Raw genomic sequence first — 13,704 nt, 5'->3', positions numbered from 1 at the left:
TGGCATTCAGCATCGATAAATACATAGGAAACGTATAATTGCACTTCCGTGTCGAAAGAAAACTAAATTGCGTGACTGAAAGGGTTAAATAGGTGATCTTTTGACTGGAAAATGGAAAAAAATCAAACCAAAACAAACTGTGAAATTTTTACTAATTTTTCTAATTTCAACGACACTTTACGTTTTCGCATCTCTAGAACTCACAAAAAGAGGTTTTTAGAAAATTGCCGGTCTGTCGGATCTGCCGACAAACTCTTGCGATGATCTCGGACACGGCTCGAAAATATTTGAAAATTACAGGATTTTACAATCAAATGAAGGGCGTGAAAAATTGCTATATCCCGTTCGATTTAAACTTCCGGTTCTACCAGGACTGAATCGATTCTCAATGAATCAAATAACTATGTTTCTCCCCAGCTTAGACACATATGTTTTTTAAAAATGTATAAATTTTTCGTTCGTCTCAACTTTATTTTCTCTAATTTCTCTTTCAAACTTTTCCATTTGGCTGCCAAGTCTTGTCAGTTTCATATTTTTCACGCGGCCGTTTACGAGATCATCACACGGCAGTTTATCCGACAGACCGACGGACTCTTCCCTTGTCAAGTTGGTGAAAAGTATCGCGAAAAAACTGTTTTCTCGGCTCGTTTCTTTTTTTCTGCGTACCCATACAACGTCACGTTCGATCTTTGCAGGCGATTTCCTTCTTCTCTGTGCACACTAGGTTGGAAAAGAAGAAAAACAAAACGGCTCGTCGTAAAGTTTGATAATCGGTAAGAGAAATTGTGGGCTCGGTGATTTGCTTCTGGTTAGAACATGACCTCAGCACTCGGCACCACATCGCGTCTCTCTTTTGCCTGATCGAGGATATTTATAGCCCGCCCTGACGATCAGTAGCCTGCCTTGTGCCCGCGTACCAGGCGAGCCGGGCACACATTGTTGCAAAACACGGCTTGGACCGGATTCGTACAGTGACTGCGCTTCGGATGGTCGCAAACACGGCACACGCACGCCGCACACACTCGCCGCGACACGTGGATAGAGGACAGAAAGGCACGCGCGGATATCCTTCTTCCTTTTGCGCTCCTGTGCCTTTATTCTCCCGAGTGTTTCGGTCCAAGGTAGATTTCCGATTCGACGGTATTCCTCGGTTTCGTTGCATCTTGGAATAACCAACGGTAAACACGGCCGCCAGGAAGTTTTGCAGACTTTAAATTCTATTTTCAATCAGAATTCCTTGATATTTCGCGTACGCGAAGGAAATGGAATATTTTTTCAGACTTGGGAATCGGATATTTCGTACATTGTTCTCAATAATACTCCTGCGTCTGCAGGTATAAAACGTTTCACAAAACGTCGAAGTCAGTAACGTTACTGTAACGATTCGTCTGGAAGAGGAACCGTTACATTTCGCGACCTTGGAATGGTTCAAAATCCAGCAAATCGTATTAAAACAAGATATACGTGATATTTTGAAATGTATGTTTCCTCAACGGATTGAATGTTTTGCAAAATAGTGAATATATTTCAAATGTTTTTTACGATAACGTTACCAACTTCAACCTCGTCCTTTCACGTAATCTCGAATTCTATAACGTATACCTACCCTACAATCGCTAAACACACGGCATATCTGGTATACGTGTAATCGGCAAGCAAACAAGGAGAGGCAGACAACTGGCACGTGTCGTCAATCGATGTTTATAATATGATGTATAATATGACGCGTCTATACTGCAGCGTGTATCACATCGACACGCCTCTTACGAAAAGTAGCACGTTTCAGATTTCTTACGAAAACTAACACGTTGTGGTTTTCACCGCAAACACTGGCACGTTTCAATTTTCACCGCGAAAACTAACATGTTTCGACATTCACCCCGAAAAATAGCAAGATTTAATGCAGATTAGTAGGAGTGCGGTATTGCTGGGTATAAAAATCCAAAAAGACTGATTTAGTCATCTCCGGTAAGATACCACAGTTGTTTATACACTTTTGTAGTAAGATTACGCATAGTTCGGGTAAGGACTACTTGATACGAATATAATAAAACCGATCGACATTTGTATTGATGAAAAATCTGGAAGAAATTCAACGTAGCTGTTAAGAACCTATAAAAAAAAGCATTAATTTCAGTCAGATCTGCGTGAATGAGACAATTTCGAGAATACTTATAAGTTTATTTTGACGCGATAAAAGTGACTTCTGGGTCCGCAAATTGACTTTCATCGCTAATCGCAACGTGATAGTTTTCGTAAGAATTCTGTACAAGCTCGACCTCCCGATATACTGAATAGTTGGCCTAAAGTCGTATATATACATACAATTTACACATTATACGTTATACGTTATATACTCTCGGTACGTTCAAATTTTAACGCACATACAGCGTGCCATCCATCCCGTACGATGATATATACAATATACATACGTGCACACACACGCAGGCGTGTAAAACCGGCGAACAGGGTCGTTCGACGTCGCTCCTCTCCTCTCATCTTCTTGTCGATATCAATCCATCCATCCCCTCCCTCCTATTCTCCTCACGCCGCGTATTTTCGCACGTGTACAATCAGTTATTGAAATGTTACACGCATACATGTGTGTTGCATGCAGTGATAATTATATTATACGTATACACGTATCAATCTCTCAGCTTACACGGAATCAAGTTATGTCTACAATTCTACTTCGTATGCATGTAAGTGACCTTGCAATTTCGAGGTTATTTTTGATTAATTTTCTTTCTCCTTCACACCGTCACGAATTTCTGCCTCATTTTCTACACGGTATACCGCCGATTTTGTGATACAAGATTGCCACTGTACAATCATTGTGTTATATGTACATTTTATACGTGCATACTGTATACGTGTATATGTAGGACGTACACGCACGTACTTCGGCATTCTGCGAGCATGCGGCACGTTTTCCTCGCGGATATCGTGACGCAAGGCACGTATATTATGTATTGTATTGTACAGTTTCTTCGTATAACAGCTTGCCGCACTGTTTGTCGCTAACAATAAGCCGCTGTGTTGTTATGTCTACTCGATTGGCTCGCTTCTCCCCCTTTTTTCCCGACGGAGTTTTCACAGTGTATTCCCGATGTTCGATGTTCGAATGATTTTTATGTACCGCAAAAAGGAAAAGTAATCCAGGAAAAATCAAAACCAATAATAATAGTGAAAACGTACTTCATAATTATATCAAAGTGTAAAGAACAAGAGGAGTGTGATATTAATAAATTCGAAAAAAACTTGTTATCTTATCTACCCTCGTTGGCCGTATGGCTGGAAAACTTGGTAAATAAAAAAAAAAAGAAGAAAAAAAGACACATTCTTTCGTAATAAAAGTCGGACGTTTCAATTCCCCGACACTTATCAACAACACTTATGTATGTATGTACTGTTTAATAATTAACGATTATACGGAGACAAGGTGTTGTCTTGTAACGAGTAAGTCGACCAGTTATATCTAGCGTAGCAGTAGCGTTACATATAAAATATCTGAGGGTGGAAAGAGAACGTAAAAAATAAAAAATAAATTCAAACAACAAAAATAAAACCACACGGCACTCATAATCGTTTATCTATATAATTTCGGTGTGGTTTTTGCTTGAACGTAATCAACGCAGGCGCGGAATAAGAACGGCCGGAATGGAAGTGAAAAGAGGTATAAAGAAAGGGACCGAGAAACGTGAAAAGGAGGAAGGAAAAATCTCGTCGCGCGAATTCGGATGGAGAGGTGATAGAAAGGGCGTCAGGTGGGGTGAAAGGGAAGAGGCACAGGAGGCGATCCTGCACGTATACAGGATCTCGCTCGCTCGCCCGTTTTACACAGTGCTCGGTAGAGACGGAGACGCGGAAAAAGTTGCTCGGGCTCGCGCGGAGGGGGGAGAAAGCAGAGTCGTGCAGGAGAGGAGAGGGCCGGTTTCGGTGGGAGGCTCAAGGCCGACATGATGCAGACGCGAGAGTCGGAGCGCGCCTATTTTTAGCGCTTCCTACTATTGTGCAAAGTTGCGAGAGTCTGTCAACTGTCTAGGTCCTCCTTCTCCACCCCCGCCGCCTCCTCCTCGTCGCGGCGATGATGCGGTGCCGCGGTTTTGCCCACTCATCCGTAACTTGTAAATTCTTTTGCCCGCTCGGTTCCTCCCCCTTTTTCTTCCTTTACTGGTAACCACGGGCGTAAAAATTTCGCTGGAAACAACCGCCGCTACATTGTTACTCTGCGTTAATTTACACGTGTGCAATCTGCCGGAGCTATGTAATGTCTTTGCAAGCATGAGTTCCGTGTATTACGAACGCTGTTGTAATACCTCTACGTTTCAGCAACGACGCTACGCGGCTTCAAACAGAACGGCCGGCTCGTCATCGCCGGGAAGATTTATACGCCAAGTGCAGTAGTCTCGAAATACGATGTAATACAATACCAGAATTTGTACGCACAGGGAAAACCTGGAAAACCGGGAAAACTCCGGGAGTTTCTTACAGCAGGGAAAAGTCAGGGAATTTCGAAAATAAGACTGGAATCTTAAGTTTCTTGAAGAAATAAACTCGTTCTTATACGTACGTTACTTGATATCGAACCTCCTTTCGTTTTCTTTCTTACTGAAAATCGCTGGCTGTTGTTTGTAAATTAGTAGTCGGACAGTAAATTGATTAGTAGGTAATATTGAAGGTATCGGTATTAATATGCAAAAAAATTGTCAATAATCAGCGGCATGTTTCTTGGAAGGTTACTGAACAAAATCCTATTTTCAGGCTGGAACACCTGGAAATGTCTGGGAATTCCGGGTTCCAAAAAGCGTACGAATCCTGAATACAGTAGAACCTCGATTATTTACCCGTAACCCCAATTATCCGAACGCCGGCTCGAGAAATACATTTTACGTGAAAAATATACGTTGTTGCACGCTGAAAAGTGTGAAGGAACCATTCGTCAATTGACAATGGACGACTATGCAAAACCAAAGTAGTAAAATAATCGTTCGGTGTTCGAAAGAGGTTCAATATGCATTTGGATGTTTGATACGGACTGTTTTATCGATTTAAATTTGTATTGTGATATATTCTTATACCTTGAGATAAAAATCGCATTTCGGTCATACGAACTGGGCTCGGTCCCAATTAGTTCGGATAACCGAGGTTCTCTACCGTACTTGTTTTGCTGAGGAGGATGATCGTCGAAGTTTGGCGAAAGTTTCCTAAACATAAAAAAGACGTCATCGTCATGCTGCAGGTTCGATCGAAGGTCAGAAGCGTGTTCGGATATTTTTATCAACATCATCGTAATCGTCATCGTTTTGTTGGCTCGCCGGAGACAATCATCATTCATCGTGTCGAAGTTAGTAACGTTACCGCAACGCTTCACGCTGCGGAAAAAAACCGTCATACCGCGATTTTGGAAGCGTCTGAAATTCGGTGCACGGTAATAAAACACAACATACCCACTTATATTCTCAAACATCAGTTTCTTTTGTTCAGTCGTCGTAAGAATAGACGAACGATCATTTTTTCCTCAATGTTTCGCCACGACAACGTTACCAACTCCAGCCTCGTTATCATTCGTCGTTACAATTCGTCGCGATGCGCTTAGACCGATGCCATATGGCCCCGAACGACGATGGCGTCTCCCGCACGTTGACCAAGGACGCTCTCTTCTCGCGTGCGTGATCATCGCCTTGTCGTCGTAACCAGCGAGCCGCAGCGGCAGCAGCGACTGTAACGCTACTTTATCTCAATTCAGTATTATTCCGCGGATTTGCACCGCGCGCATTGCCACTTCGAAACACACAGGCCACCCAGTCCGTCGTCCACACCCTCACGACCGAACGTTATATAAATTGAAGAATAATAGCTCCCAGCGCACATTTGTCTGCGGCAGTTTGACCATGATTCACTAATCCCTCTGGGATTTATGGGGGATTTATTTATCATACGAGATCACACGTTTGTCTGCATGTTACTCATTCGCTTGAGTCGGACAAGCAAGAAGCGAATTTTCGCCAACTCATGTCGTCGGCTCTTTATTCGGAACCATCGCGACGACTGCTCTTCCCATTATGCGTTTTTGCAACGAGTACGATCCGATTTAAGGACCGGGCAGTAACTTCATCCATCGTCGGTACAAAATAACTCGAGTCCGTTATACCGTCCCGCGTAACAATGAATATTTCAGAAAACTTTTTGAAATCTTTCACGAACGGGAAGAAACATTTCAAAAATATTTCAGAAGAAGGTTGCTGCAAGTTGAAAATGTTCGCCCCAGAAACTTGAAAAAGATTTCTTGATTGTTGTTGTTCTTAAAAAGATTCTCATAATCTTTGTATAAAATAGTTTATTCAAAGTTTCTTAGAAAGGTTTCATGTTGTGTGGGTCGTACGTAGACAGAGTGACGGAGAGTGGGAGAGACAAACTTTTATTCCTATTCTCCGGGGTGATAATTTAGGCGAAAAGAGGACTGGCCTGCGAGCCAAATTGCAAGAGGATCGTCATCGGCGAACAGGTTTCCAGCGTTGCCCACTTGAACCGCAGCTTAAGCTGTCGCCGTAGCAACCGACGTGACGTCATTGCTCGGGTCTGTTTTAACCAGGGACGTTACTTGTCTCTCGGGGTCGCGTATTCGGCATATCTCGTGCCTCCTCCGCACCCCTCCGCACCCCGCAACGTTGTTGAATCCGCGGCTGTTCCTCGAAACGGGGAAATTTCCATTCCGGATTTTACGTCCTTTCGTTTCGCGTAGAGCGAGCATGTCTACCGCATGAGAAGAATGAGAACGGTTCCCAGCCATCGGAGTCATCCGATCCTAGAGTCGAGCACTAGCTGTCCTTGATTATCATTAAGAAGTATGTAACGTATAGCCCCAAGCTCTATTCGTCGACACGTGCCGCCGTCCGGACGGTGGCGGATTGCACATTACTCGAGTGTGGGGTACACTACGTGACGAATGAGAGTCTCGAGTGTGGTTGGTGTTACGCAACTCGCGGACTGTCTGCAGCGGCACCGCTGCCACTGCTCGTACGTAATAATAATACTCGGGTCTCTCATAATCACCGAATGCGTCGCGTCGCGTGGCGTTGGCCAGCCGCGTTGACGCGGAATCATCGCAGGTATAAGGTACGTTAAGCGGCGCAGCTGCATCGCCAAACGTCGGCAGCACTCGGGACGAAGATGCAGGCGACGAGAAGTTTACGGACTCGCGAGTTTCCCGCTGTAACCGGTAACCACTTTCGGCGGTCCCTCATCCTCGACTTTGTCCACCGCTCCGTGTCCTCACGCCAATTCATCACAACCCGACTCGCACACCAGGCCATGGAAAGTACGCCCCTCACAATCAGCCTTGCCTACAATGCCTACAATACCGGCCGACCGGCCTCGACATTTCGGACACGTGTTTGACCCGCGTCGCGTGGCACGACGTGGCGTGACCCACCAAGAACGACCGACCGTCGCATCTTGGGTCTTCGGTCGGTCCGGGTTCTTCAAAGCGACCAACGAACGGAAAGGATGACGGGGATTACGAGAGGACCGTGGAGAATTCCCAGCCTTTTGTTTTCATCGACAATGCTTTCAGGTTGTCTCTCTCTCCCTCTTGCTCTCTCTCTCTCTCTCTCTCTCTCTCTCGTATCGTCGGCTTGGCTCGGCTAGACTACGACGCGTGGGCCTCCTATACCCCGGAGGTCTCCGGGTCTGGTCTCTCCTGACCCCCCGCCGATGGACTCTCCTTCGATTTCCTCTGTAGGTCACTGTGTAGGTCAAAAGGCCGAATTATCCATGTTTTCACAACTCAGCGTTAGTTAGGCTGGGAAACTTTTTTCCCATTCGTCGAATACCGCTAATTAACCAGGCGACTCGGTCGCTGTCAAAGACGAGCCAGCCAGTTTTCGTTAAAAACACGACCAAGTTATTTTGTCTTTCTCTCGATCTTTCACTAATTGACACCTACTGGGATAACATTCTCTCGTCGATCAGCTCTTCTACCTACGTAGACATTTATTTTGATCCGTTGCGTAAAATCTCGACGCGCTTCGAATTACGAATACGCTAGTTTTTCATCTGATTTATTAATTATTCTCACCAATTCTACTTTGCACGCAAGACGATTCCAATGCGGGTTTTGAACAGATTCTTCCTATACGTGCGAACAACGTTGCTGACGATGAAACAAGTGTTTCGAATGATTTCTCGAGATGATTTTTGAATCGAGGTTGTTTACCTCACGAAGTTGTTGATCGGCTCCGTCGTAACCTGACGCGGGTTTCGTCGAAAGAAAGAAGGAAGGCACGCGCCAGTTGCTCCCTCCCTCGCCCTTGTAGTTAAACAGGGTAATTTCCATTCCTAGGGCTGTGCAGCGGTGTTTATAAGCCCGCGCGCGGCCTCCTGTCGGAAAAATGGAACCTGGGTGCTGTAATTTATTCTCTTTTTCTTTCTCTCCTCTCTCTGCTATTCCTCTCCTCACCTTCGCGGTATACATATACCTGCACATGTAACCACGGTGACGCAAAATCAGACGCGGCGTCTCACCGATCCGAGGATGCAGGGAAGAAGAAGATAAAAACAACAAGGCAGCGAGCGGTCACTCGCAGTCCGTGATATGGCTGAAGAGGAAGAAGAGGAAGAAGAGGAAGAAGAGGAAGAAGAAGAACAGAGGAGGAGAACTTTCGTGGAGGATCAACAGAGAAACAAGGCAAACTCGGTGCGGCAGGCGGCTACGGCCTCAAGTCCCGCTCACCCTCCTTCCTCTTCTCCTTCTTCTCCTCCTCCTCCACCGACGACGAGGACGACGACGACGACGACGACGACGACGACGAGGGGCCCATAGCGTGTTTTTGTCCCCCGTCTGGGCCCCGCTGATGCTCATCGTTTTTTGTCTGGTGTACCCGCGTGCGCCGTCGACGATGCGATGCCGCGAGTCAGGCGACGATGAAGACCCCTTACATCGCAGCGTCGATATACGGAAATGGTCGTTGCTGTCGTTGCTGTTGCTGTTCCTGTTGCTGTCCGAAGTATGCAAATCGAATCACCGCATTGACGCGATGTCACGCGGTACGCGTCAGAACGTGCGTCGGTGGAAATCGAACGCCACTGTTCGTCGTCGAATTCAGCATAAAATGAAATGATTGTCCAAACGTCGACTTGCGTAAGTCGATAACGTTAAAATCGAAAGGAGTATCCGATCGTTACTCGTGATCGGAGAAACACGCTGCACTCGCGAGGGTAACGGGCACGGAAGACAGTTGGGGCAAATTATACGTTCCGTTTCCTGCTCTCGTAACTGAAATACTCGCATCCTGTACGGTCGAAAAGAATTCCAGAATCGACCCGGACCTCCGCCCCGAACAAGTCGCAAAGTACATTTGGACGAACAGTCTCTGCAGCAGTGCTTATAGAAAGTAGAGAAATCACAGAGCCGTATACCTATATGGACGTGCTTTAAGCCTGCGACGATATCCCGAACACACACCTGCACTGGCTAACAACTTCTGCACGGATATTACCATACGGCGGATAAACGTAAGGTGATCTTTGATCGTTCTTGCGGCACGTTTCTCTTCGTCGCTACGTGCGCACGACATATAGGTATAATACCCTGTATGTACAGTCCGTGCACTGGACACTGTGCCGCCGCAACAGCAGCACGGCTGCAAGGCGCTCTTTATTCTGCTTAATTTTATTTTCATTCGAAAGTCGCCGCTGCCGTGCTTTTGTCCGTGTGCGACGCGTTCGTCCGTTCCCCGCATCATCGTCCGCCCCTATAAAGACGCGTGTACTTACCAACCTACCTCCTTACCTGTAACAGACTGCAGGTGTCTCTCCTTCTCCTTCTCCTCCTCCTGCAACAGGACAACGCTGACACGTGTGCACGTCATACCTGCTGCTGCTGCTGCTGCCGTGCCGGTCCTGTAGCTATAACCACCTCAAACCCTTCCTCACTTTGGTATGGAGGAAATTTTGTACGGTGGGTTCGTCCTGGTCTTGATGACAGACTGCAGCGGAGCTAATTCGCCAAATTTAAAAATGGAAATACGACAAAGAGAATGACTCAAATTTAAACGCTTTGTTGGTATTCAATTGCTTTGTTCGCTTGCATATGCGTATGGAATGGAGAAAAAATAACACTGCAGTAGCTGTCTCCTCTTGTTTTCACTCTCCGCTTTGCCGTGTACCTTGTACCGGTCGGGTTATTGACCTGGTTTCGATCTCACCGATGCCTTGGCTTACGAGTAGAGTTAAGGTGTTGCATGGGGTTCGAAGGTTAAAAAAAGCACATGTTCTCTACTTTTTTTTCAATATAACGAGACAATTGTTTGATCCAAACTCAAGTCGTATCAAAAAACACTTTTTGAACGATATTTCATATCACGGCTGATAATTCAGCCGTTCAGAACTGGGTTTCAAAGGCCCAGTATTTTTGCGGCGGACACGATAACTCATGCCAGCTTTATCTGAAATCAAAAAAGCCAATATTTTCTGTTGGTAGGTGAGTATAGATTGTACTCGGACGAAGGATTCAAAAAAATATTGAAATTTGAATTTTTAGCATAGTCGTATGCAAACAAGTATAATTTTCGATAAAATCCGCACCATATATTGCCTTGTAAAATAAATTGTGATCTGAGAAGAAAAAAAAAACTTCATCCAAGTACTAGTTAATCCTATCTAAAAGAAGAGTGCAGAATTTCGATAAGATCGGTGCATTAGTTGCCGAGAAATCGTGTCCACCGACTTCAATAATATATTTTTGAGAAATGAACGTTTACTCCAATTGACTTGAATCTTTGGGAAAATATTGTTGAGGTAAAAAATAAAAAACATAAAAAAAAATGGCTTTCGTTGAAATACCTAAGGATCTATGTAAACACGTGTCGAATTGAACTAGTCGTTTGGATCGAATGTTTTTACATCGTGGTATTTTTAAGTTTTTAGAGTACAACGACTAGATTGGAATACTACTCGTACAACGTTTGGACGAAATCGTAACTCTGAAAGAGCGTTTCACTCAACGATCATCGACGAACGGTACGCGGATGATTCGCATGTGTGCACGTGTAAATACGCACACACGTTGACGAACACGTGGAAAAGAAAACAAAATTCCTAGACCGTGACTCGTCGGGAGAGTGAGTCGTGGCTCAGCTGCGCAGGCTTTTCCTTATACTCTTGTTTTGTTGTTTCCCTTCTCCAAGCCGCTCAGCTTCGGTATCGTAACCACGTCACAAGGGTATAACGACCGTCTCCTCGATAACCCATATTAAAAATCAATCATCGTGCACCGCGAAGAGAACGATGCGTAACACCGAACGGATGTGATAACCACACCTGCCGAAGGACATCTAACAACCTTTTTACAACTTTTTTACACTCTGCAGGCACACGTCAGTCCCAATTCGGGATTATATAACGTAATTTTCGCAAGAAGAAGGGTGATCAAGTATCCCGCTGGCGTGCGCAAACAGGCATGGTCAACAGCAGCCTCTGCTTTTGTGTCTCTCAACTTGACCACGTGCCCCCCAAGCCTGCCTCCGTCTCATTATCATTTGCATGCCTTCTATCCTCGCTGTAATCGTATTTGAGTACCTGGTGTGCGGCTGCGATCCGTATTATGCGTGCGTGCGTCATTGGTATGCGACATGGGCAACCACCTACCTCACCATTGTACCAGCTTTCCACGGATTCTGCAGTGACCGAGTTTCCTGGAGTAGGACAAGCAGTAGTCTCACTTACTTTGCACGCACCCGGACTGCGACCGTCGTCGTCGTCGTCTTGTAACTCTTTACATCACCGACTGCCGCGTTTGTTATTGCTCGTGTTTTTCGATTCTCCTCCGCCGCCTCCGCACTAGTCGTGGATATCACGAGTAATAACAGCGTGAACGTACGTAAATTATAGGCAGCCGGGGTACAACGCGACGTACTTACGTAGAACCCGCGTCACATCCTCATCGTTGAGCATACACAGCCTAATTGCACCCATGCACGGCAGTCAGTCTGTTGATTCGACGAGCGAGTGTAGGAGTGAGTGCTGACCCACTTCTCTGTAATAAAACATCGCCAAAATGATGCGTTACCATGTATCCAGGCGCACATTGATTCACTGCGTGTTTTCTGCTTCCTCGGTTCAAACGTGTATAATAATCATTCTTTTCGCAGACTCGTTATACCGTACCCACCTTCTTTCGATGACGGTCTCGAGTACCTGTACCTACACCGACTCGATGTATGTGCACAAAAAAAAAAAAATATATGCATAAGGAAATACCACAAGAATATGAGGACAATGACAAGAGGGGTGTTACACGTGTGTTCGCAGTGAGCCGTAGCGGGTACATTCTTTCCGTCGTACTCGTCCTGGCGGTGGGGGGCATAGTTGGAGTACTGGCCACCGTGTCTCACCACTTCCATCGTCGGCATCAACGTCGCCTTCCCGAGGCCCCCGGGGCTTCCGACGCACTCTCGACGACCGACGATCGACAACTTCGCCATTCCGCCACGCCGGTGAGTGTTCGAACAACTTTTCCCTACCCCTGCGTCGTAGATCAACTAGGTGATAATTATACTAAGTCTCCGCAGTTGATAGAAATTTATCTGTTGCATAACGTTACATTCCGCTATCGTTGAACAACGGCTTCGCGCACTTTAGTCTGAACGACTGCCTGCCACGTGTGATTGGTGCAGGTACTGACTGCACCGGTGTAAACGAGCGAGCTGCTTGTTCGCAATTTGTGTACCATATGCATCATCGTATCGGTGCGTGACGTACGAGGTATAATTATCGTACGCATACGGTCATTGCACCGACGCGCGACGCTGCGCAATGCATGTATAATCTTGCGAAAATCGACTAGGTGTGCGATGAAAAATAAGAAAAAATAAAAGAAAAAAAAACCAAAAAAATAAAAAATAAAGAACGAATAAACGATACAATGTACACAATTGCAATGTGTAGTGAAAGAAACATATCATATGTAGGAATATATACGTCTCGGGTGAAAGACTCGGAGTTGGATAAGTGACGGGTGTAAGGAGAATAATATTATACTAAGGCCGCGGGTAGAACGAAAATAATCTTAGTTATGCGCTGGGTAGATAGAGGCGTAAACAATGCAACTGACTCGACTAACGAACCAACGCGTTGCGGTGTCTACTGCTTATTTACTCACTTGGTTGCGACTTGTCACACGTATTTATGTTACATTGCGTACGCGTGCATTTACTTATACGTGCAGGCAAAACACAAGATGCGTGCATACACAATAAGCAATGAAACGAATGACGACCGTACCGGTGTTGTGCCGATTAGACTGTCACCGTCCGCATGCATCGTCGCAAGCTCCGCTCGCTTTACTCTTCAGCCTCGGATCCTCCTCCCCCTCCACCCACACCAGACATAATATTTACTTCTCGGTGGAGCGAGAGAAAGAGAGAGAGGAGTTAGAGTTGCCTTCGCCCACGCGCCCTCCGCCATTTTGGACCGGGAAGGTCGGCCCGAAGGTCCGAGACCGGCTAACGTGGGCTAAGCTATCCGTCAACCTGACTCCCTTTTCTTTACTTCCTTCCGCCTGTCTCTTGCTTACGTGTACTTCCTTGGCTGCTTGCTTGTACGTACTCACTTCCTCTGTCGGCCAGTCTGGGAGCCAAGGAATCCTTTCAGTTGCTTAGATGCGGGATGTGGATCATATTTTGTAAAATCGTTCCAACTAAA

General features: G+C 45.7%; 1 protein-coding gene across 3 annotated transcripts in view; it reads left to right on the top strand.

The window, feature by feature from the left end:
- Positions 1 to 13,704, top strand: part of LOC124302387 (low-density lipoprotein receptor class A domain-containing protein 4-like) — a 68,027-nt gene that overhangs the window by 14,828 nt on the left and 39,495 nt on the right. For all 3 annotated transcript variants that reach the window (XM_046758534.1, XM_046758532.1, XM_046758533.1), the window contains one exon: positions 12,313 to 12,497. In XM_046758534.1, coding sequence (XP_046614490.1) covers positions 12,313 to 12,497 — 185 coding nt within the window. The remainder of the gene's footprint in view (positions 1 to 12,312; positions 12,498 to 13,704) is intronic.

This window comes from Neodiprion virginianus, chromosome 4 (assembly GCF_021901495.1).
Source record: "Neodiprion virginianus isolate iyNeoVirg1 chromosome 4, iyNeoVirg1.1, whole genome shotgun sequence".
In the NCBI taxonomy this organism is placed as follows: Eukaryota; Metazoa; Arthropoda; class Insecta; order Hymenoptera; family Diprionidae; genus Neodiprion; species Neodiprion virginianus.
This window is presented reverse-complemented; position numbering and strand designations above follow the sequence as displayed.